Raw genomic sequence first — 21,013 nt, forward strand, 5'->3', positions numbered from 1 at the left:
GGAATTTCTAGTCAGCTGCTTTGCAATGGCACAGAAATCTGGGTCCCATGCTCCAGAGTTTAGGTCCAGGTTGCTGCAAGAGTACATTGAAAGGGTAGTTGCAGCTTTTGTGCATAGACAAGAACTTAATCATAGATGTTAACTTTCTATAGACCACTGAAATATAGTAAATGAAAGCAAGAAACTTGTTTTGTCAGAGATTTGATGTGGGTACTGCATTCCTTGGTATCTAGTATAAACTTACTTAGTTAAATTGCAAAAGAGTTATAAATTCTATAATCCTGGTGGAATAGGCACTTGAATCCCTGCAAGGATTTCCTCCACAAGTAGAGTATGTTAGTTCTAAGTGTCAATTTTCTCTTTTCAGGTCTGTAACAATATACCTGACGTCAAAAATGTTTTCCAAACTAGCCCACTCACAAACCTTTGCTTTTCTGCGTCGTGGTGTTCATGCTTCAGTGAGTGCTTCGACATCAGTTGCAACTAAAAAAAACATCGAGGGACAGCAGTCCTCTGAGTACATATTTGAACGTGAAGCTAAATATGGTGCACACAACTATCATCCCCTACCTGTTGCTCTAGAAAAAGGAAGAGGTACTGTATCTTGATTTGCCTTTATGCTGCACAAGAAAGTATGATGCTTCAAAACTTTTTAGGGAATGTTCAGGATTTTAAAAACTTGAAGATTGACACATAATTTGGTTGCATCTGAGACAGCTAATGAAACCTAGGGTTTGTCTACACAAGCAAACACTTAGTTTGCAGAAAGCTGGGGTGTAAATCTACAAGCACTAGCCTGCCATGCACTAATTGTACATGTGTTCCCTGCCACTTCACCCTAAAATAGATCGTACCATACTATGGAATTCTTAGTGTGTACAACAGGATCCACATGGACACTTAGTGCACTGAAGGTTAGCGTGGGGTAGATTTATACCCCAGCTTGCCGCAAACTAAGTGTTGTGTAGACAAACCCTCTGGTGCTAATGAGGGATTATGTAACTAATGACTTCTAATAAAACAGCTTGAATCAAATCAAATAGTTGAGGATCTAAACCTTGATTGTCCAAAAAGTTTTACATGTGATTGCTTATTTCAGTTCCCATTATAATTGCTTAATATCTAGACTGAGTCTTGCTATGAAATCTAAACCAACTGACAATGGCAGTTGGTTTGGCACTGCAAAGCTGGTATTTAGGGTGGGATTTTCAGAAGCATTTAACTGATTTAGGAGAAAAGTCCCATTGACTGTGTGAAGTTTGTGCTTTTGAAAAATCGCATCCTTCAGTCTTTTTTAAAAGCATTCATTGGAAGAATGCCTCATCTTTAGTTAAGTTAGAATATAACTTATTTGAAAGACTCATTTATTCTTGTCACGTAAGGAGTTTCTTTTGCTGAAGATGAGCTTGTTTCCTTGCATCTGTTTCCTGAACTTTAAACAGTTTTCCTACTCCTTTCTCTAGCAAAAATATGTAATGGTATATGAGACACCCTGGCCCCCCCTTATTCTCCACTGTCCTATAATTAGGATATGTTTTAGAATGATACCTCACAAGGCACACTTTGTACAAAAGTCTTGATCTGCTAGACATTAGTATCTCGTTGGATTGTATGTGCTATCATCATATGTGAAGTTAGGCTATGTATGTGTTGTGCTGTGAGATTGAAAACACCCATAAGCAGCCTTTCAGGTACAACAGTAAAAAGGCCAAACAGTGTTAATGGCTAATTGAGGAAATGCACACAAGCACAAGGATTACCCCAGGAACTGCGTACAATAGAAACTTCTCAGAGGTAGCACTACACAGTGGGGACTATTTGACCCAGGTCACAGCAAAAGAGCTCTCCAGCAAGTGGGAAGAAGATATAAAAGGGGGAAATGACATCATGATGGTACCTCACTTTCCCTACAACTACAACAATACACCTGGAAACACCCGAGGAACAAAGACTGAACTGGGGGAAGTGATGGTCTCAGGCTAAAGGGATTTCTAGCCTGTGCATGAAAACCTGGGAAACCCAAGCTGCAAAGCAAAGTCAGCTTGTGTCTCAAGAATCTGCCAGTCTGTTTATCACTCAGGGTGAGAATTTGCTAATTTATATCCTACCTATCTCGTATGTTAAGCTCAGTTTGCCATTTTTGTTTATTAGGTAATCTGCTTTGATCTGCTGCTATCACTTAATCTATTTTTTTGTAGTTAATAAACTTATTTTATGTTTTAATCCAAACCAATAGGTGTTTGACTAAAGTGTCTGGGGAAAATCTCAGCTTGGTTACCACAAGTGTGCATGGTCCTCTTCACATTGAGGGAGAGGCGGACCAGGTATTAAACCCATATACTAGCCAGATTTGACCAGGGCAGGATGGTACTGCCCTGGGGTCCCATGCTGGGAGGCTGGTGGTTAGAGAGCCTGCACGTAACTGCAGCTGGGTGTGTCCCTACGTGTGTGAATGCTGGTGAAAGTGCAAACTTGGAGGGCTTTGCAGCTTCTCACAGCAGCAGAGTGTGTGGGGGAGCCCAAGCTGGTGAGTCAGAGGGTTAAGTGGTACTCCAGTTCCAGGTGGCGCCCTGGGGGGAACCCGTCACAGTGGTGTAGTTGGCCGGATCATTTGCGCAGCTTGTTGCTCTTGAGTAAGAGTTGCACTTCATACACTGGTGGTGATTTTTAAGTGTGGTGGCTAGAGATCAGTCAAAGGAGGTTACCAGTTTGTTATTTTCTGTTTTTGGTAAGGGAAATAGGGACAGAAAAACAGCAAAATGAGTGAAAGTGAAACTAGTAAGAAACTGGAGCTGTGCAGATTGCAGGCGGAAGAGAAAAAAAGAACACAAAAGACTCTTGAAATTGAAACAATTACAGATAAAGAAATGGAAGCAGGAACGTTGGACAAGAAGCTGCACACCGAAGAGCCATGAAAGCAGAGGAGGCTAAGCAAAAAGCTTCGCACTAGATAGAGGCTGGCAAAGAAATGGAGATCCAGAAATTAGCCCTGGAGGAAAAAGAGAGAGGAGCACCAACCAGACGTGATAGAGAAGCAGAACCAGAACACCCACACTCCAGTGAGTCCCACCTCTCAAAAAATCCACAAATGGGAACAGTTGTGTCCTGCATACAGTGAGATGAGACATTGCTGAATATTTCTTCACCTTTGAGAGTCTGTGTGTATTTCACCAGATTCCTGAGGACCAAAAGATGCCCACTTTGGTTGCAAAGTTGACAGGTAAAGCTCTGGTAAAGCTATTCAATAAGATGCCAATTAGAGATGCTTCAGATTATGGTCAATTCAAGGAAATGGTTTTGAAACTGTTTCAGATTACACCTGAAACAGAGTAAAATTTTGAAGCCTTAAGAGGGGTGCTGGGATGAGTAATGTGGCATATGTAAACCACATGAAAGATTTGATGGAAAAGTGGGTAAGGGGAAAAAGGTGTTACAAGCTTTGAAGGAATGTGTGACCTTGTTCTCCTGAGTATATGTAAAGATGATGTAAAGCAGTGTTTGTGGGACAAAAAAAGGGAAAAGGGTAGAAGAACTGGCTACCTAAGCTGATCATTTGAGCAAATTCAAGCATCTATTGCAAACAAACCACAGACAGGGGTTTAAACGTAATGGGAAGCAGGGTTCCCATTTTACTCCTGGGAAGAAGGAGGGTGGATCGGAGGCTGGACACTTACCTCCCCAAATCCATTCCTCTAGTCCTCGTCCCAAATCTCCTGTAAAAACAGAGGAGCCCAGAAGGTGCTATCAGTGTAATTCCAGTTAGCACCTGAAGAATAAATGTCCTGTACTGGGAGAGAACAGGCAGCTAGATATTCATGGAAATGCTGCTACCCTGAGCACAGAGGCACGTCAGGCAATGGCTACTCATCATACAGGGTTTTTAAAAGTAGCCTCTGCCCAGCCGGGCATGAAGCAGAAAGCCTGTCACGATTCATGGCAAGGAATACCTTGGGGGGGAAGAGACAGGGGCAGAAATTTCTGTGGTTAGAAGGAATGTTGTACAGAAAAGTGACTTATTGCCAGGACAGATGGCAGAGCTTTTATTAGTGGGAGGTTACAAAATCCTCATGCCTTTGGCTAAAGTGCACATCGAAACTGAGGATTTGGGAGCTGTATTGTTTGTGGCAGTGGTAAATGATAACCCAGTTGCTTTGTTACTGGGGGAATGATTTCTTCCGTGTAGCTTGGGCTGTCAAGGAGAAATTTTATGCTGGAACCCCAGAGGGAAAGGGTGAAGTCTCAGGAAATGCTGGGGGAATGTCTCTTTAATCTCTCTACAGGGTGTGGTTGAGGCCAGCTCCTGCCAAGTAGCTAATGGTAGCATCTCCTGGGGGGAGGGAGGCGGAGGAGGAGAGCGTGTTGCCTGTCAGTGAGGAAACTGTCCAGGTTGCTGGCTGCCAGCAGGTTGCAGATAAGCAAGGGACAGACCTTGCTCTAGGGTGCATAGGGAGATGTGTCCTAGAGGGACGCCCAGAGGTGGGTGATGGAATCGTAGAAACCACTGGTGGGTGAGGATTCCATTGACTCTGTAGCTTGAGGCAAACCCAGCTCAGGAAGGGAGGGGTGTGTAGTGCCTGCCAGTGAAAGAACTATTCAGGCTGTTATCTGTGAGCTCTTTACAGCTGAACAGGGGATAGACCCCACTCTAGAGCGCAGAGGTGTGTGCCTTAGACGGGGGCCTAGAGGAGGAAGCTGAAAAAGAATTAGTAGGGGTACAAGAATGTCTCCTCACTGATTACATGGGTGTGGAGGGGTTGCCCAGGACAGAAACAGTGGGTCAGCTTCTGTACAGCCAGGCACCCAACCAGTGGCTCAGGTTTTAAGAGGGAACTGTGTAACTGATCTCCCGGAGGGGAGCAGTCACACCACTGACCTCTTGGGGGATAATGAGAGGGGTGACAGAGGATACCTCAATCCAGGTCCCGCTTTTGCAAAATGTTGTTCCTGATGCACTTGTGGAATCCTACTAAAGACTTGAGTGTCAGTGAAAATGCTACCTTACCCCCCACCCCAGCCGAGAAAGGGGAGGAGAGAGCAATTTCCCAGTTGGGTAAGATACAGCGAGCAGCTAAGGAAAAGCTGCTGGAAGATCACAGCCCTTTAGTCTGTCCCAGTGCTGGGAGTGAAAAATCATAAGAAAACCCTAGGGTGGGGGTGGATTTATAATATCTTAGAGTACCTCCGGCTAATCACAGATCATCATAACTGTTGTATGGACACGAGTCTCTTTTCTCTTACCATGAGTGCTCTGAGTGTATAATATTGAAACAAAATATGGTACTGAATCAGTAAACTATACAAACCAACTCCAGTAAATAAAGTCACTGTACTTAAACACCATAGAGAAATAGAACGAATATTGTCAGCTCACTTGTAATTTAAAACAAAAAAATCAGTAACGTCTTATACGTACCCTTGGTTGATCAAGTGTCACTTGGCACATATGATGACTGAATCACTCAGCTGTTCTCTATGGCTCCCATAATTCTTAAAATCGTTTGAAGTGGTTCTGTCATAGGCCTGGTCTACACTGAAGGGTGGGGGGGAATTGATCTAAGATACGCAACTTCAGCTACGAGAATAGTGTAGCTGAAGTCCACGTATCTTAGATCGAATTAAAATTACTTACTTCGTGTCCTCGCAGCACTGGATCGACGGCCGCGGCTCCCTTGCCGACTTTGCTTCCGCCTCTCGCACTGCTGGAGTTCAGCAGTCGACAGGAGAGCAATCGAGGATCGATTTATCACGTCTACACTACATGCGATAAATCGATCCCCGACAGATCAATCACTACCCACCGATCCGGCGGGTAGTGTAGACGTACCCAAAGATATGTATGTAGAAACAACTGAATCAATTTGTGTTTGAAAGGGGGATGTTTTTAATTGGGTTGTGGTGTGTTTAAGAGCAAAAACTTCTAGGGAGATGTTGCATGGACATTTTTCTTTGCCTTTAAAAAACAGAACTTGCAGCAACTTCTTACCTTCAGTTATCTGATCAATGCACACAGTTTCAATTTAACAGTGAATGTGATGAAACATGTTAGATCCGTATGATAGTGTTTGTATACTGGTCCCATTTGTGAAATCAACTGCACTATTATTTTAAAGTTGTCCATCTCTTTAACCTTGTTTCAAGGTCTTCCTATATTGATTTGTCTGATTCACAGGTTCAAAAGTATAATTTTGTCACTTTATTTAACTGTTGTTCCACTAAGTTTATGTGGTGGTCAGTTTGCTAACCCATGCCTAACAGATTTTGATAGGTCATTTGAAAACTTATCAGCCTCCAGTTCTTAGTGGAAAAATTGCAGGATCCCATTATCAAGACTATCACTATTTTTATATTTAACTCCTCTTCCAAGGTTAATCCTCTCTATCGTTCCAGGACTCCAACATGGGGGAATGAGGGATATGAGTAGAAATGAGTATTCGTGTGATCCTATCTAGCTTCATGGAGCAACAGCTCCACTATGGAAGTGCTTCTGCACTTGAGTGCTGCTTGGGGCATTGGTTATGTGCTGCAATAGTCTGACACCCATTATGTGGTCTGTGAAGATATTGACTCCCAGTCAAGGAGCTCGTATGGCTGACACTCCATGCATTCACATTTTAAGGAATTGCCAGAATACCATATATACCAGACCCCCGGTCATTTTGTTTTGTAACTGTAGCTTGTACTGTTGTTGTTTACCCGTGGCCTCATTTTTCTCATGTACTCATCTAACCTAAACTTTTCTAGGTATTTATGTGTGGGATGTAGAAGGCAGAAAATATTTTGATTTCTTGAGTGCATACAGTGCTGTCAATCAAGGTCACTGTCATCCAAAGATTGTGGAATCTCTGAAATCTCAAGCTGAGAAACTGACCCTTACCTCTAGGGCATTCTACAATGATGTACTTGGTGAATATGAAGAGTATATCACCAAAATGTTCAACTACAGCAAAGTTCTTCCTATGAACACAGGTAAAGTATTCTCCTCCTGTCTCTGTTTTACCCCTTACAAGTATAAGAGTTACTCTTGTAAAGGACCAAAAATTACAAGTGGCCAAATTGCACATATGTGGCTCTTTATTTTAGGTGTGGAAGCTGGAGAAACTGCCTGTAAACTAGCTCGCAAATGGGCATATACCGTGAAGGGAATTCCAAAATACAAAGCAAAGATTATTTTTGCAGGTATGTGAAATTAACATCATAAGAGCTTGTTCTTTGGGGGAGAAGAGAAGATTCCCCATCATAATAGAACCCCAAGCATAGGCTAAAACACTATTGTCTTCTAGGGTATGATAATTACGCCACAGTATTTTTAATATCCCAATCTCTCTCTTTCACTGAATTGGGTTTTAATGGCGGCCTTTACCCCTGAATGCCCCTGGCAGCCCAGTGTAGTGCTGCTGTTACGTCTGTGCCTCAGTTTTCCCAAATAAAGGTTTTAATTTATCCACTGAAGCTTGTATATTGGACAGCGCCCTTCAGGGGTCTGCCTCAAAGGCAGAACATTACATGAATAGGCCTCCCCCTCAGCATCTTCAGCTGGAGGGAGGAGGGGCTAAATCAGCCATAGTCTGTCCATCCCAGTTATGTTCAAAGGTCCCTTACCTGCAAGGCCTTTGTCACCCAGAACCCTCTTCTGGAGTCAGGGGCTTCTTGATGCTAGCTGGGAAGGGTCTCTCTTCTTGGGTCAAGGTTCCCCACAACAACTGAACCTCAAAGACAGAATATAATTCCTTTAACTGGGGCTTCTGCTGTTGCCTGGTGAAATGGATCATGGGAGCCAGCTTTCTCTGAGATCTAACATTCATAGTCCTTTTCTGGAAACTCTTCCATCCAGGAGCATGATCTCGTTGCTGGTGAGCCCCTCTCACCTTTCACCCCCCAAGAAGCCTTCTCTATAGGAGCTTTCTCTTTCTGCACTCTGGGAACTGTTCCTCTCCTAGGAGCGTCTGTTCTAGCTCCCTGCAGTAGGTGTGGATTTCCTTTTATCATGCCTAGGTGCTTCCCTCCGAATTAACTGCCTCCCAGTTACTCAATGAGTTAATAAGTCCCAAGTGAACCTGAGTTGCCTTATTCCCCTTATAAAAACAACGAGGAGTCTGGTGGCACCTTAAAGACTAACAGATTTATTTGGGGGTAAGCTTTTGTGGGTAAAAAACCCACTTCTTCAGATGCATGGAATGAAAATTACAGATACAGGCATAAATATATATATTGGTACATGAAGAGAAGGAAGTTACCTTACAAGTGGAGAACCAATGTTGAAGGCCAGTTTAGTCAGGGTGAATGTTGTCCACTCCCAACCAGACTCCTCGTTGTTTTTGTGGATACAGACTAACACTGCTACCCCTCTGATACTTATTCCCCCTTATGGCACCTGTCAGAGGTATGCTGTGCTCTTGACCCCTTCAGAGGACCAGCCACCCTCTGACATGGATCAGTTGTAGGTTGTTGTGAAATAGATTAAGCTTTACTATCTTAAATCTATCTGTTTTTAAAAGATTCATGTAATCTAGATAACATATATTGTCTTAATAGAAGTATTTTTTAAAAGCAGGAATTGAAAATTAATTCTTCCTTGCCTTCCATTCAGAGTTCAGGATACGGTTTTCGTGGCAAAAGTTGATACTGCATGTATAACAAGACAATGAATATAGTTCCCTGTTTTGTTATTAGATGCTTGTGATGTGATGTCATCTGTTGCAGGGGCAAAAGAACTATGAACTCAGGTCCTGGAAGGTAGAAAGTCTTCAGTTTTTCTTTCCATATTATGGAAGATACATTTCAGTGTATGTCTATGATAAAATTAAAGCTTTTTTTTTTTTAAACACCTTTTAAATTACTTTTCTAAAATCAGCTGCATGGTTGGTAGCAGTTTTCACTGGGAGGCAGTCAGCCTCTTATGAGGCTACATCACAACCCCTGGATACCACTGCTGATGTGTTAAAGCGCAAACCATATTTGCTGCCCTCACCCTCTCCAAAGCCTACCTGTCACTTTCATGCAGCTCCCAGCAAGTTAAGAGGCTTCTGAAATGGCTGCTAAACCCAGAGTTCTGTATGGCAGCATAGTAATCTCAGCAGTTGGGATGATCCCACTTCTATATAAGGCTTTCATACCAGATGTGGCAGGAGTTGCCATTTCTGCGATAAAGCTGCATTGTTGTCTTGATTATGTAGTGAATATAACAGGAACCTTGAGTTAATACTGGGAGCTGGGATTTCCTGATGTTACCTTCTAATGCATAATACATTCTATAAGCAGAACAAGGACAAGTTACTTGTGATTGAGAAAAGTTCATACATAGCTTAAAAAAAATCTCATTTCTGTATAGCTAATATTACTGAAATTTGGCACCCTTTGGTCACAGAACACTGTTTTAAAACACTATTAAAATGTCAGGCAGTGATTTTGTTAGATATTTATCTTTTATCTTTTTGTTTTTAAAATGGATTTCTACTACTGCAGCTGTCAAGACTACTTCTGGCACTCGGTGCACATAGTGCTTAAACCATAAACCTTTGAATCATTAGTAGAGATCGGTGAAATTTTTTGCACAACTTCTTTGGTGAAAAATGCAGATTCAGTGGCACAAACATTTTGCAAGGTTATGTCAATTTCATTGAATTGTTTCAGTTGAAAAACATTAAAAAAATCCAGTAAAAATCAAAACATTTTGTTCTGACATTTTGTAAACAACTGTCCATTTAGAAGCACTTATTTACAAAGTGATTTTTTTTTCAGTGCAGGATTTGTGTCAAGCTGCATCGAACGGAAATTAGAATTCAGCTAATGTATAACACCAGCATTTTTTTAATTCGTTAAATAAAACTACCTAAATGTGCTGGGTACATAGGAAAAATAGGTTTATAAAAACATTTTGTTTTTAAAACTGTTTTATTAAACCAAAGAAGCATTATACATAGTTAGTGAATTGACAGATTGTTTCTGGTCACCCTGGACTAAACAGGTTAGGTACCTAACTCCCATTGAAATTAATGGGAGTTAGGTTCCTTACCTGCTTCTGCACTTTTTGAAAATCCCATGAGGTTAGGCACTGAAGTGCCTAATTACCTTTGTAAATCTTGTCCCATGTCTTTTGAGTTCTTAGAATTAGTAGATCTCATCCTTTCCCACCTGATTTTGATTTAAAAATTGGAAGGGGAAATCAAGCTTTCTTGCTTTTTCAGCTCCCAGTTGGTTTCTTAACTTTGAAAGAACTAGCACATGTGAGGAGAATATTCTGTCTGTCCTGCTTAGGTAAATTGAAACCACAAGTAATTATGATAAAAGCTGTTCTTCCCAATAGAAAATGTAAAGTGCTTACATTTGTAAAAATGTAAATGCCAGCGTTTGCTCCTTTGTAAAGAGTGATGTTAATATACTTAATGCAATATGTGGCATTTATAAAGCTTGAGTTAGCCTCAAAAGTTAAACGATATTTCCCCCCCAATTCTGTATATAATTTAAAAAGCAGCACCCTTTAACTCATTAAAATTTGAGCGCATTAATTCAGCATTTCTTATATAATATGGGAAAGGGATAGATTCTAGTAAGTTTAGGCCTTACTATAGATTTAAACAGGTTTATTTTTAAACGAATAATACAAAAATCTGATTTAAAAAAAAAGGATTAATATTTACTTTATCTGTCCTGGCACAATAAGACTGGAGAACTTGGCCCCATATCTTAATTCTTTACCTGTGTTACTGAACACCTGTTCCTCTTAACTTGGGCAGTGAAACTGTACTAATATTTTACTTCTGTTTATAGTCAATTTAGTCAGTTTAACTCTGGTCTCTTACCGGCAGCCATGTTAAAGGATACCATCCACTTAAAAGCTGGTCTTCTTTCTGAATATTTTATCTGCTAGTTACTGTGTAACAGCTCAGATTAATAACACGTTTTTAACCTTTTCCAGTTTGCTTTGTTCACTTGCCAGGACTTGCAGCATAATAATTTTTCTCCTGAATAGTCTGTTTTCTCCTGTGGTGTTGGAGGGTGATGTGGCATGGGTTTTTTTTGGTTTGTTTGTTTTTTGTTTCTGGTGCCTTTCGTATAGCAATGGGGAGAGAAATAGTCTTAGTGTGTTTGTAAACTCATAAATTAGCAAAGGCCTGAGATATTAAATAACTCATTAAAAAAACAAAAATCAACCAGCTCGAACTCTGGTTGCTGCCCCATCACCAATACTGACTGGTACCTTACAAGATTCTAACCATCTCATAGCTGAAAACATACAAGAATTCTGTTTGCTAAGTGCTACAGTTGAATGCCTTTACAAGTGTTCAATATCTGTTTTTTCCCCTCCTTCTAGCCGGGAACTTCTGGGGTAGAACAATGTCTGCTATCTCTAGCTCTACAGATCCAACTAGTTATGATGGGTTTGGACCATTTATGCCAGGTTTTGAAGTAATTCCGTACAATGACCTTCCAGCTCTTGAGGTATTTCACAATAACTTCCTCTAAAATATCATTCTTAATCTCTCCTTGTAGTGTAAATACTGATGCAAAGAAAGTGAACATGGTTTACCCTTGGAACAAATGTTTATGACTACAAAATATAACTTTTTGTACTTGTTTAGTTTTTTTGCAGTTTTCATTTTAGAACCCAAAGGGAGAATTATACTACCTGCAGTAGATTGCACAATAGTAAAGTGCTCAGGAGATGAGTGAAGAATACCATGTATATCTTGAACAGCAGAAGGAATTTGGATAGGCAGAATAAATACAAAAACTAAAACTTTGATATTAGTCCCAATACCCTGACCTACTTTTCTGACAAACGGCTTTTCAATGGCCAAATGATTAGGCCTGACATTTGAATGTAAGTCACTTCCAATAGCACAATGTCCCCTAAAACCATGCTGGGGTGGTGTTTTACTTACCTAACTGAAGTGCCAACACCACTTCCTGCAACATTCCGGGTTTTCTTGGGAGGTTTCCCATCAAACTACTGGCCAGGCTTGTTGTTAGCCCAAATAAATAAGTGCATCTTAGTGCTAATAGGATGCTGGATTAGTAGCCTTGGAGACTGAAGGCTTCCACTTAGCCATAGCATAAGTAAAGCTCAGTGGGAGTGCAAGCTCTGCCATCTGCCTTTCTCATATACTTTAGCCATGATCTGGAGACAACTCTTATAGGGGTGAGAGGTTAGTTCAGTCTCTGTGCCAACAAGGGTTCCAGTGATTTGGAGAGGAGGTGGAGATTGATGTGGTAAAGATGTTTGTTTCTTAACTCTATTGAGACTACACGCTTAATTCTTACAGAAACAAAGTTTTTTTCAGTATTTTTAGTTGCTTTGAGGATAAGATTATTCAAAATTGGATCAGACTATCAACCTTCATGATGGAAGCTCTGTATTTATCTGGTTTCAGTCAACTTCATTTAGGTTCTGGAGGTGCTTTGAGATGTGGTCTGTAACTTAGACCCATACTTATTCTGTCTGATAATAAACATACATTGGTTGTGTTATTAATGGGAGGCGCTGACTGTCTCTTTCTGGGTGGCTGAGGTGCCAGCATCTCATATTGGCAATTTTTGGGTCTTTGCTTAAGAAAACTTCTCCTAATGCTGGCAAATCTTGCCAGTTCTAACCTTGTCTCTACCTTTATGGGGGAAAGTTTATTGAGAAAGCTGTAGCAAAATCCCTCTATGAATGCTTAGTCTCTGAATTTCCTCAAACTTTTAAGGTTGAATGTGTGTTGACATGTCTGCAGACCCTGCTATGGAATGATAAAGCTGCACTTGAATGGCTACATTCTTGAGAGGAGATCCAGGAGCTACTATTGTTCAATTGCTTTTCTCTCTCAAGAGTTCTCACAAGAGGTTAACCAAGTTAATACATTCAGCTGATTTGATAAGCTCCTTGTCTGGGTGCCCAACCTCTTTTAAGGGTTCTAATCTCTTATGCATGCAAACAGACTAATTTTTCGAGGTACATGATGATTGAAAATTAGCCTTTAGTCCTTCATGCCAATAAATGTTAAAATACATTGTTAATGTGACCCAACATGCTTATCTAAGGTAAAAATTTTGGGTTAGATTTAGGTTCTGTTACAGGGATTCATCTATTGCCATGACTAAACTTCAGTAAATGGATTTTTTTTCCTCCTTCCAATCCACACGTCCTTCATAGCGTGCACTTCAGGATCCAAATGTAGCAGCTTTCATGGTTGAACCAATTCAAGGTGAAGCAGGTGTGGTTGTCCCTGAAGAAGGTTATCTAACAGGAGTGCGAGAGCTCTGCACAATACACAATGTAAGTAATTCATTTTAGCTAAATAATTTAAGATACATCCTGCCAAAGTTGAGTAATTACCAGAATCTTGGCCTGCGAGGCAAAGTTGAGGCCTTGGTGTATTGTTAAACCATTTGTTTTCTTCGAGTATAAATGAGACTAACTACAGTGCATTTTTCAGATCCTTCATGACAAGCCATTACAGTATTTTGGAGCAGCAGTAGTTAATACTTAGTTCTTTTGTTTCTCAGTCGTGTGTTATCTAATTATTAACTTCTTAAATTTCACAGTGATGGGAATCAAATTTGCGGGCTAGATCTAACATGATGTGTCTGGGTGAAATCAGGTGTGTCATGGTATTAACAGTAGTCAAGATGAAATGGAAGTGTAAAGCATTTGAGTTTGTCCCTTTTTTAATTAATTCTGTGCCTAGAGAAATAAAAGCTGTGTTCAATCTCTTGGTGCCAGAGGCATACCTCCTAATTCTCCACGCAATGCAATTGACAAAGTTCACTGGCACTAGCTGCATTCCATATAAACACAATGGGCCAGGCTAATCAGTGGTGTCACTCTCTCAAATTAGTGGAATTGTCTGTTTATCTCCTCAGTTAATTGAGTCAGTAAGACAACTGCTGCCATTGAAGATCGTGCCATCCAGATAAGATCATTTGTGATCAGGATGCACATGGAATTCTGGTTTCCTCCAGAAGCTCCTAAGAGAGTGGTCAAAAAATTAATATATAGCTAGTACTACTTTAGGTCCCTATAAAGCACTTAATTAACATTAATATCCCACACGCCTCTGTTAGTGTCTTCTGCCTGACAGTGATTGTCTTATGTTCTCCCTATTCAACTATTTTGTACAAAAATCCAAACAGTGCATCCTCTTCATAGTGGAGTATTTGCTCCATAATCCCTCTCTTTTTAAAGTGAGGACAAATATAATAGCAGCAATTAGACTTTCCTGCAATTATCTTTCCCACAATTATCTCCTTCTCCAGACATAGTCGATGCTTCTCTCTCCTTAGGCTGTCATCATCTTTCTCCTCCTCCATGGGCATTTTCCATGTGGCAACGTGACTATAGGTTGCATCTTAGGATAAAGTAATTTAAGATTGTAGTGTTTGTAATTTATTTTATTACAAGACCAGTAGACTTACTACCTAGGGTTGTCAAAAGTTCTCAGCATTAGCCTGCTTCTGCTCCCACTGCAGTTACTGAATTAACTTCAGTGGGAGTACAGTGAGGCCAATGATGAGGGCTTTTGAAAATATGATCCCTTGTTATACTGCTATAACACCTGAAGTTCTATATAAAATAATGTGGAATGTGCTAAATGTAGAATAGAATTCTTGTCTGCCCCAAAGAAGTCTTAATGTAAAAATTACCGTATAGTAAGTTGAGCAGTCATTACAGTCTGTGTGTCATGGAAACAATGGGTTTTCAGGAGTTTTGTGGAGGAAAAAGAAGAGCGCTCACTGTAGGTTAGTTGGCAGGTATTTCAGGTACTAGGGGTGACTTTGCTATGTTGTATGTTAACTTTCTGAAAGATCAGTATGTCTAAATCTTTATTTGATATCTGAGTAAACTGTCATCCATTGTTGAATTTTTGTAAAGGTTCTGTTTATTGCTGATGAAATACAGACTGGCTTAGCTAGAACTGGGAAAATGCTGGCTGTTGACCATGAAAATGTGAGACCTGACCTGGTGCTCCTTGGAAAGGCCCTTTCTGGTGGCTTATATCCTGTAAGTAGCAAAACACTGTTTCAGTTTAAACTAACCGCTCATATTAGAGAGACTGTATTGTCACAAATTAAATGTAAAATTGATCTGATGTGTGGCATTCTTGGGGAAGGTGATGTATGTACATATAGGAATAATTGCTTCCAGAATTATGAGGTACTCTGAACCAGATACCCTAACTTGCTAGAAATACAGGTGAAATTCATGAAATACACAATTTGTTAGTTGCTCGTCCAACTGTTAGTATAGTAAGCACTATATATTAATGATTGGACTAATAGTATGCCTGCCAAAAGAGCAGGACCATTTGTTATCATCTTCCAGCCAACCACTGAGACTTGTTATTTGGAGGATTGACTTCCAAATTAGTATAAATGGTATGAACTATCCTAGTTCTTATGATAGTGATTTAAGGTATGGTGGTTCTGACATTCAAAGTACTGCAGTATGTCACTTGTGTCTCGTTGAATGTTATCCTAACAAGCGGGAACAACTAACTATCAAATGTTAAGGGCAGGATTCCTCTCTGTGTCAGAGTACCCATCATTCTATGCTCCAGTTCTCATAGAGCTATTTCATTGCTGTTTCTGTGCTGAGCTGGATTAACTTTGAAAGCTGAAGAAAATTCTCACACACACATTAAAATGGCTTCTGTTAAAGATTTGTTTCTGAGTGAGCATTAGTCTTCATCTTGTTTCAGTTGTCAAGAATGCTCATGTGAACTGGCTTAAATGGCTCTGACGTAATGAAATTCCTGCTGAGTAGGAAAGCTACAACCAGTAATTAAGCATTACTGCTGCCTGGAGCTCTATCTGAGCTGTTAATCAGAATACTGAATATTAAAATCCCCCCCAAAATGCTAAACAATGCAAAATGCTTCTCATATCTACTAAGACATTATACAGTACCTATGTAGTTAAGTGGTTTATATTTAAGCTTGGCAGAATTTGTTTTCTATTTTTTTTTGGTGTGTAATTTCAGTGTTTATTTTTAAGCTTTTTTCAGTTTTTTATCTTTTTATTTTTAAATTTTCACAGTTGCAGGGAATTATGGGAGGATCAGACAATGGGGGAATTAGACAATTATTTAATGACAGTTGACATTCATAAAGTTAAAGCTTTATAACTATTAAAACACAAATTACCAACATTATGTCAAAATATGCAAAGTAAATATCCCTAAATTAAACTCTGAGTTCTCAAGCTGAGTTCTTCTTTCTTTGCCTAGCTGTATATTTCTGTTATCACTTAAAATACTGTTTCATCAGTTTGTATATGCACGGTGAAATCAATGTTTTACTGATATAAATCTAATCCTTCCAAACTTAGTTAGCTTAGAAACAGCCTTTCCTTCTATATAGATCTGTGGATGTGGAATCTATGCAGGAATGTGGATATTTGTAACAAACTGTGCAGACTGAAAACTACCAATTCATAGGTACTGAAGAAAGTCTGGTCTAAGCATAAAGTTATTTTGATCATTACATATATACATGTGAACTGGTGGACCTTCCCAATTTTTAGGTATCAGCGGTACTGTGTGATGATGAAATTATGCTGACCATTAAGCCAGGTGAACATGGATCTACATATGGAGGAAATCCATTAGCCTGCCGTGTGGCTATGTCAGCACTTGAGGTATGTAGGTTCTAGCTAAGATTTTGACGTTCCAGGGACAATATTACATTTGTTTTGGTTGCTTATGTTTAAATGATATACTTTAGCAAAAGTTGATGTGTATAAACAATGGAGAATAATGACTTCAAAATTTTACTAAATAAATGACATTTCTAGTGGTGCTGTCCATCTGAATTTTATGTTTAGATAGGAGTGGAAAACTGATGGTAGCTACTATAATTTGTATATATTGACTGTTACAAAACACATTCTGAAATAACTGTTAGAAATGTATCCTCCACTTTCTATTAATTTTACTGTTTTAAAATTCTTAAATAGTCTAGTATAAAAAAGTTGGGGATGATAACACTACATATCAGCTTTGTCTAGTGGAAGACCAAATATTTCAATGGCATTATAGGGAGTTAATAAAATAACATTCTCCTATGCCATTTTTAATAAAAAAGCTTTTAAATTTTGTCATTTAATTAAAGTGTGTAGAAGGATGTTAGTCTGTTATAGTTCGTTTACTCAAACATCTGTGGTGTCAGAGTTCAAAACAGATGCTGTTACAATATCATGTCAAGGAATCCATGCTTTCATAATTATTTATTGTAAGTTTCCCGGTAAATCATGAAGTTTTTTTTTTTTAAAGTATTGTCCAGTATATAGATTCAGGCAAATTTTTGGATTAATAGATTGTGTCTTCGAAGAGTGTCCTCCTGCTTGTGTGTGGTTTAAAAAAAACACGTGAAAGTAACAAGCAAAAGAAGGCAGAGTTTAGATTTAAAAATTCAGAGCAATTCAGAGCTTGTCGCTGTGAAGTATTAAGGACCCCTATGTACAAGTAATCAGCTTGGATGGTTAGCCTCCACCACGATTTTTCTAGCAGATACTGTTTTTTGTACCCCAACACTAAGTGCTGTACTGGGTAATATATTTCATGTTTGTACATACCAGTACGGTGTAGTCCACCTTAGCAGAGAGACTGAAACAACCAAAAAGCCCTTCAGTTATCTTCAGCTTCAACTTCTTTTTAGGTGATTGAAGAAGAAAGCTTAAGTGAAAATGCAGAAGCAATGGGCAACCTATTAAGGAGTGAGCTCATGAAGACTCCATCAGACATTGTGACCTGTGTCAGAGGAAAAGGATTACTAAATGCTATTGTTATCCGTCAAACTAAAGGTAAGAAAACTCTCAACCAGTTGCAAAGCTAAAGTGAGTGACAGGTTTTTAACTTGACTTGCAGATATTGCGTGAAATGGAGGATGAGTTAATTATGGCACCTTGGGTTTCAAATCATGGCTAACTCATCTTACTCTCCAGTGGCAGTGTGTCCAAACAACTGCATGTTTCTGACAAGAGATACTTTTCCTTTCTAGTACGTGTAATTTCAAGCAGAAAAAGCTGGTTAGTTTGTTACATCAATTATTGTAAATTCCCACAGATATGACAAATGCTAAACTATCAAACCAGTGCTGGCAACAGACATCACACATCTCTACCACTGTCAATAAACACTCTCCCAGCTAATTGCCCAAACAAAGCTGGATGGAACAGATGGAGATGTCTTTAGCACTGTGCCCTGAAAGTCCATCCCAGGCACACAAAGAGAGGGAATAGCTTCTAGAGCTGAAGGCACACTATTAGCATGCCCTGCTGCTGTACTCCCAGGTTGTCAGTCCTGGAATAAAGAGGTAAAGTGTCACAAATGAGTACAATGAGGTATTGGGAGAGGAAGAGATGACCCCTGAGAACATCAGTTTCCAGGGACTAACACCTTGAGTTGCACCTGAAAGTGCAGAATACAAAGTAGTCCTTTCTTATACTCTCATTCATTTTTTCTGCTGGTTCTGGTCCTGTTGCTTTCTGTGGTAAAGTGCTGCAGAGAAATGCTGCAGTTACCTTGGTAGTTTAAAGACATTATGCGCTGATTTAGGTATATCATATGCACCTTATTGTAACCTCCTCTCTCTTTCTTCACTTGGTTTATATTTAGATTTTAGCATCTGGGCTCCTAAAAATTACAGTGATTGGGAAGGAGGGAAGGGTCTAGATGGATAGTAATCTCATCAGAGCAAGGGATATGTGTTCTGTGGAGGACAGAACTTTTGGATGCGCCATCCCTGTCTGTTTTATATCTAGCTACTGTAGTCCAGAATAAATTGTATCTGATTTCCGTGTCAAGTTCTCAGCAGCAGAATAGCAGAAAACCTGTGCTGGAGACAAAATATGGATATGCCACTGTCCCATGTGTGCATGGCTAACATTTACCTGGGAAGTAGCTCATAAATGGATTGGCCACCTAAGATAAAGAACACTGCATATGTAATCTAATTACTGCCAGACAGCAAAAATGCTGCAGTCTGGTACCACACACTACAGATTAACATGGTGACACTTAATATTCTGTAGCATAATTTTTTTTATTTTTATTTTTTTGGCTTTAGACTATGATGCCTGGAAAGTGTGTCTGCGGCTTCGTGATAATGGACTTCTCGCCAAACCCACACATGGTGACATCATCAGGCTGGCACCCCCGCTTGTGATCAAGGAGGATGAAATCAGAGAGTGCATTGAAATCATTCATAAAACCATTCTGTCTTTCTGAAGACATGTTGTTTCAGCACATCATCTTGGGTCAACTAGCAGATGCAGTTGAAAGATGTGCTATAAAGACCCCACTCTCAAAGCAAACATCCACTCCTGTATGTCTTAAAGGACTTATACTTCTAAAACTTAGTTATGTTTAGGTACTTAAATTATAATGGATCAGAAGAATGTAAATCATGACTCTGAAGTTTCCAATCTCTTGTGACTATTTGCAAATGAAGAAGTGAAGCTATTCAACCAATTATGTATTGTATGCTTTAAGTTAAACGTCTTGAGAGGAGCCTGTATGCAGACATCTGTTAAATTGCTAAAGGTCTCAGCCAAAGTTGAATGTATAATTTACGCATATTTTAATAATAAACATTACCCTTTCGTATAACTGCACAAAGGTTTGTATTTGGCATTTTATCTCACTTGGTGCTGTACATGTAGGGCTGAATCTCTTGCTGTGGACACTACTGGTTGTCACGCCAAGAAATCCTGGCTCCCATCCTCAAAGCATCAAGAATGGCACAATGTTTTTGTTCTTCTTTTGCAATTATAAAAAGGCATCTAACTGTAAAGGTTTGATAAACTGGATGTTCTACTGATAAATGTGTCACAGACCAGCTTATACTCTGTATGTAAAATCTCTTGAATGTATGACAATAGTAATTGTTTTCAAGAATGTGATCAGTGTTCTATTTTACAGATTGTGAAACTAATCATTGTACAGATCTTGGTTTGCCATTCTAAAACTGTTCTCCTTCTATAATTTGATGTTTATTTACATTACAGTAAATACATCTTGTATTAAGAAATGTCCATGTTCAGTTAAAACTGTCAATGCATTAAAAAAGGATTAGCCTAACTTGAACCTGACAAGAGCTTTTCTTTGTAGCTATGGCCAAGTGACTCCTTCATATTAATGAACATCCCATCTGTTTGCAGCCATCTTAACATTGGAGGTTTCTGCTTTATTTTCCTTCAGGACTAGTGCTTTTAACCCTTCCTGCCTTTTGGAAATTGCTGGGTATAGTACTAAACAGGCACATGCGATGGTCACTGCTAATCTTTCACTACGATACTCCTTCGAGTGCTTGCTCATGTCAATTCTGAGCTACGTGCACGACAGCCAGAAGATTTCCCCCCTAGCAGTATCCATAGGTGACCCCTGGAGTTGCGCCTCCATGGCACCCAATATAGGGCCCTGCCGACCCAACCCCCCCTCAGTTCCTTCTTACCGCCAATGATGGCTAGCTGGAACTTCCCTCGCTCTTGCTTTTGCAAGTTCCTTTAGCAGTGTCCCACTATCAGTTGTATACAGTTAGATTATTAGTTAGTAGTATTAGTAGTTTCTCTAAGTTTCTGTTGTGGGGGTTCTCCCCCTCTGTTTTGTTCTCCAACACCAGGGCATGCCTCGGTCGCCAGGGTTCAAATCGTGTGACGTCTGTGGGAAATTGATGCCAAAGAGTGACCCACACACTTCTTGTTCGAAGTGCCTTAGTGAGAGTCACCAAAAAGACAAATGCCACATTTGCAAGGGGGTTCAGCTGAGGACCCTGAAGGATTGCAAGTAGAGACTCAGAATTCTCCTCATGGAGGCAGCCCTCCATCCGCAGTCTGACCCTGGGTTGGCGGAGCCTGTGCTGAGCGCTGCCTCTTTCGTGTGCAGTGCACCGGCACCAAGAAAGGAGGCTAAGGATTCCTGGCACCGACATGGCGATGAACATAAGACTTCTGGCAGACAGGCATCTTTCATCCCTGATGCTCGGCTCTATGCTACTCAGACTGGATTACCTTCTCCATCTCAAGCAGGAGGGGCTGT

General features: G+C 39.9%; 1 protein-coding gene across 3 annotated transcripts in view; it reads left to right on the forward strand.

The window, feature by feature from the left end:
- The window catches only part of OAT (ornithine aminotransferase), a 29,345-nt gene extending 9,272 nt beyond the window's left edge, over positions 1-20,073 (forward strand). For 2 of the 3 annotated variants that reach the window (XM_045024418.1, XM_045024417.1), the window contains 9 exons: positions 368-594; positions 6,742-6,966; positions 7,081-7,176; positions 11,312-11,439; positions 13,133-13,255; positions 14,852-14,980; positions 16,501-16,614; positions 17,634-17,778; positions 19,044-20,073. In XM_045024418.1, coding sequence (XP_044880353.1) covers positions 396-594; positions 6,742-6,966; positions 7,081-7,176; positions 11,312-11,439; positions 13,133-13,255; positions 14,852-14,980; positions 16,501-16,614; positions 17,634-17,778; positions 19,044-19,204 — 1,320 coding nt within the window. In that variant the 5' untranslated portion in view covers positions 368-395 and the 3' untranslated portion in view covers positions 19,205-20,073. The remainder of the gene's footprint in view (positions 1-367; positions 595-6,741; positions 6,967-7,080; positions 7,177-11,311; positions 11,440-13,132; positions 13,256-14,851; positions 14,981-16,500; positions 16,615-17,633; positions 17,779-19,043) is intronic. The other variant, XM_045024419.1, reaches the window with a different exon arrangement.
- Positions 20,074-21,013: the final 940 nt, after the last annotated feature.

The sequence above is a fragment of the Mauremys mutica genome, chromosome 7 (genome assembly GCF_020497125.1).
Source record: "Mauremys mutica isolate MM-2020 ecotype Southern chromosome 7, ASM2049712v1, whole genome shotgun sequence".
NCBI classification, from domain to species: Eukaryota; Metazoa; Chordata; order Testudines; family Geoemydidae; genus Mauremys; species Mauremys mutica.